Below are 4,387 nucleotides of genomic sequence, written 5' to 3'. Positions count from 1 at the left end.
GTTATCCTGGATGGTTTTTGTGCCGTAAGGATAGAGTTATCTTTCCACTGACTCAGCGAGCGGCTGTTCTGACCGATTCAACCTTGCAATCTTGATTTTGATACACTGAAATCCCGTTAACGCTTGTCATGCTGATGGATGGTATTGGATGCTGACACCAAGTATGCTGCTGAAATTTGTTAAGTGTGACATATGATTCACAATGGTGTCCGTGGCCAGTTACTTGCGGGACATTTCAACAAGCTCATGCCGACTACGCGGTTTTTTTCTCGGTACCTACTATGCTCTGTTATCGACATATGTTCGCTTTGGCCTGGAGTTTTTCTAGCTACGTCTCCAGGTGCAGGATTTACGCAGCAAGCATCGGGGAAAATATTCAGCTATGAAGGTGTACCAACTGATTTGGTCGCTGATGACAGCACAACACATGTTTAATGCTCTGCATAATCCCCAGTTGAATGTGCTTGCAAAGAGTTATGTGGGAACACTGAAATCTGCTATTACTTCACTCTCTCCCAATTCTTTTGTGGAATCGGACCCTAAGTTTGACAATGTTCTAATGTAATACAGGAATGCCGTTCATTCCGTCACCGGGAAGAGTCCCGCGTTTCCATTTTAATCTCACTCGTTGCGTAGAAGTCCTGGCTGTTCCAAAACGACTGATGTTACGTTTTTCAAGCATAATGATTGACAACATGCTACAGGACTAATACTTTCATCATATGGCAGACGGTGGTCACAATTATCGATTTGGATGATGTCTCTTGTCATCGGAGACAAATTGATCAGGTTGAATTTAATACCAAAGACCATTCCGCTTACGGCACTCCTGCTGGTTCAAATACTAATGAATCCCGAAATCTTTGGAAATGTATCGGAATATTGGTAGCTCCTGTGTATTATTTGGTAACTGATCAGGTGTCTGTTGATCTGTTCGTCAAGCTTAGCAATTGATTTGCAACCGTTTTGACACCATTCGAGGAGACATATTCAGTGCGCTATTGGTTGGAAGCAACCGACATGTTCCACGTCGCTATGAAATTTCAGAATTTGCGAGTTCCAAACACTGTGTTTCAGATGGCGGCGTCCAATAATGCACTATTGGAGATGTTTGATTCATCTGTGGTTTGGGTTTATTCGAATCCGCTTTACAAATTATTTGTTTACCCTTGGTTCCGTATAAGATTCTGAAACTGGGTTCGGAAGAGGATAGATACAGTTTCGGAGGAAACGGTTGCTTGCGGTACTATCTAAACAATACGCCCAGCTTTTGGCCGATTTCCCCAATCGGTCTTGGTTTTCTGTCACGCTAGTACTACAGCCAGCCATAGCGCAAGCTACATTGCATCTTTTGCCAACTGAAGGTACACATACCAAATAATTTCCACTCAGGTTATTGTATAAACACTGAACATCATTGGGCAGCCAGTTTCCCGAAAATATACCGCAAAAATGAACCCGCATTCTGCTGTCATGTGGGACTCTTCAGTCACACCATGCTCTTAACTTCAAAATGTTTCCGGGCGGATTAAAACTTATCACTTGCATTTTCGGACCAAAGACCACCTCAATATACACTCATATTTTCACTGCTCGCTAAATTTCATTGTCTCTCCACACAATCATACCACTGGGGGAAAACTCTGATGGAATATTTTCCTAGCGTCGCTGGGACACCGGGATGCCGAGATGGGGCGCAGAAGTTTGGAAGGATGCGCAGAAACAAGTTTCTCTCCATTTATTTCTCCAGGGACACGTCATAGCTTCGAAAATTCAATTCCATTGTGCGGATACTGAGTGCCTGTGAACAACCTCAAATTTGAATTGTTTGCCTAAACATTGCAACCTATGTTCAGTTCAGAGAACGTCGACGAAAATCAGGGCGATTGTAAAGCCTTTGATTCAGACAAATAAGAGCAGCACCCCACATATCGTAACAAAATGTTGAGCCTATGAACGGGCGTTATGGAGGAAGCTTGCTCGTGCAAGGTAGGGATCGTTCAAAGTCATCGAATGTCACCAGCACTACTTCAAATCAAGCGCCTTTTGTTTGCTTTAACGATGGCAGCCACACATCGATTCATCGGTGTTTTCCTTGCAAATTATAGATTCTTGTGCCATTGATCGCGAATTTGCAGGCGGAGGATCTAATTGCTTTATTCCATAACACCCTTCGCGGGCAGTTTCGTTTTTGGCCACGCCTGAGGTTATACTATGAGGTGAGTGCAAGTGTCTCTGTGTTGGTCTTTCGGGCGATTATCCTTTTCGTTTTTTGGGCAAATTTTGTAAAAAACGCTAATATGGAGATGCTTCTCACAGCCCCCTACCAAAGCCAGGTACTGATAGTGAAACTTTTCACCGTGGGGTGGAAACGACCTCGGAAGTGGTCTTGTTATGCACACTTGTCTTTCTGAGGGGAACGCTAAAGGCTCTGTGAATAATGGCTCTATTTCAGGAGTATCCATTAAGGTAGGCTTCACCGGACCAACGGAAAACAGTCTTATGTAAGTTCTCTCCAAAAGAGGTTAACTGAAGTAACAGGCTCTAGGTCACATCATTATACTTCGCATGTTCATTCTGTAATAATCTAGGTGCTCAACCTGACCGGAGGGTCGACTACACTCAACTGATGTGGCAGGTTGGCTTCCGAAGCAGACGCGAAAAGGTTAGGGCGAAGCCTAGAAAACACGAGATAAGTCTTGGAGAATGTTGTAAAATGTGTCCGGTTTCGACACCAAGAAAACCAAACTCATCATTTAAGGTTTGCATGCTTTCCTGGACACACTGGCCTACAGGTAGTTACGTGAGATTTCAGACGGATTTTTCTATAACCAAGCAGTTTCTAATCACTGAACAACCTGGCTCGCACTCTGCTTCCTTCGGGTGGCATGGCAGCTAGGCACTGAAAAGGTTTTGCAGCTGAACGATCATCCTATTTTTCCGTAAACGATATCCAGACAGATGTTGCCTCTGCTACTTTTCCCGTCGATAATCGGGCCTTTCAGAAAGTCGCAGTGATTTGAATTATAGACTGTTGACTGGTAGGTGGCGATATCGCTCGATATCTTTGGTTGTCTGAGGAGTGACGTTAGGTTTTCCCGGGTTTTGGGAATGCCACTGACCGTCAAAAATAATGGAATCCGCACCTCCAGCTTGTCATGTGGGTTTAATAATATTTGCTAGCGCTCCCTCCCTTAAAGGTTTCCAAGTGCTCGTTTGAAAGTGCCGATAAAGCGTTCGACCGTCAGATGGAGAATGGAACGGCGGTGATCTAACGTGGTGAATGCCGTTTCGCTAGCAAAACAATATGATAATATTGACTGTTAGTTGGTCCAGAAAAATCAACATCAAGACGCGATCAAGTTCACGGGTTCACGGATTGATACACAGGATCGAGGCTTTTGCCCAAGTTTCCCGGGCCGGTTTTGTTCTTGCCGTTCAGCGGTCGTCGTTCACCTGAAAGGCGCAAGTGAAAAAAAGGTGTTGCTCTGCTCTCCGTGTTCTCAGCGCCGGGCAATATGCTTGCCAGCGCTAGAATTCGCATAAATAAAGGTCTAATAGTGCTTTGGGTTCTAGAAGGAGCTTGGGCAACCGTCAGAGGAAGATCATTCCCCTTAGCTACTATGAAAAATAATAATAAAAAACTTGCCTAACGAATGTGTGCGCTCCGAGCTTGAAAATCTTACCACGTCCCACCGTGTGTTTGCTGAGTCAACGGTGAAAAACCTGTTGGCCAGGCTTTGTTGAAACAGGGAATAAGTAAGAATTAGGTCCCCTCGGAGGCGGCCATACTTCAGGGGATAGAGATCAAGCATCACGATACGCGCTTCGTAGTCCACGAATTTGAGGCCGGCAACCATTCTCGCAGCGGCTCGCTGGACGCGCTCAATGAGAATGAGGTCTTTCATGCGTCCTGAGTAGACAACTTGGTTGGCGCATTCCAGAAGCGGTCTGACGTAGGCCCCATAGAGTGTTCGGAAGTCCATTAGAGTGATACGGGAGAAGGTGATTCGGATCATCCGTAAAATGGCGAATTAATTTTGGGCTAATTTCTCATGGTGCAGTGAGAAGGACAAGTTTGAGGAGACCTAGATGCCTAAATCCGTTTTCTCATGATGTTTTTTGGTCTTTTCCCAAAATGCATGACAAAGGCATTCGCTGAGTCTCCTCCAGATGACATATGGACGCACTTCGTCATTCAGAGGAAGATACCAGTCCAACGACCACTGCTTGGCAGCGTCTACATCCATTTGGAGGGCACTGGCATTGGAACTCCAGGATTTCAAGTCGTCCGCAAAAAGTAGACATGGGCTTGCAAGAGCATCTGGAAGGTCGTTGCCGTAGACCAGCAGTGGTCCCAAGACGGAACCTTGAGGAACTCCAGTGG

The 4,387-nt window shown here is 45.3% G+C and overlaps 1 protein-coding gene across 1 annotated transcript in view; it reads left to right on the top strand.

The window, feature by feature from the left end:
* Nucleotides 1–2,140: 2,140 nt before the first annotated feature.
* T265_12086 (hypothetical protein) overlaps nt 2,141–4,387 on the top strand; it is a gene marked incomplete at both ends in the record, with an annotated part of 17,715 nt that continues 15,468 nt past the window's right edge. The window contains one exon of the mRNA XM_009179040.1: nt 2,141–2,219. Coding sequence (XP_009177304.1) covers nt 2,215–2,219 — 5 coding nt within the window. The remainder of the gene's footprint in view (nt 2,220–4,387) is intronic.

This window comes from Opisthorchis viverrini, assembly GCF_000715545.1.
Source record: "Opisthorchis viverrini unplaced genomic scaffold opera_v5_798, whole genome shotgun sequence".
Taxonomy (NCBI): Eukaryota; Metazoa; Platyhelminthes; class Trematoda; order Opisthorchiida; family Opisthorchiidae; genus Opisthorchis; species Opisthorchis viverrini.
The sequence above is the reverse complement of the archived record's forward strand: the minus strand, read 5'-3'. Positions and strand labels throughout refer to the sequence as shown.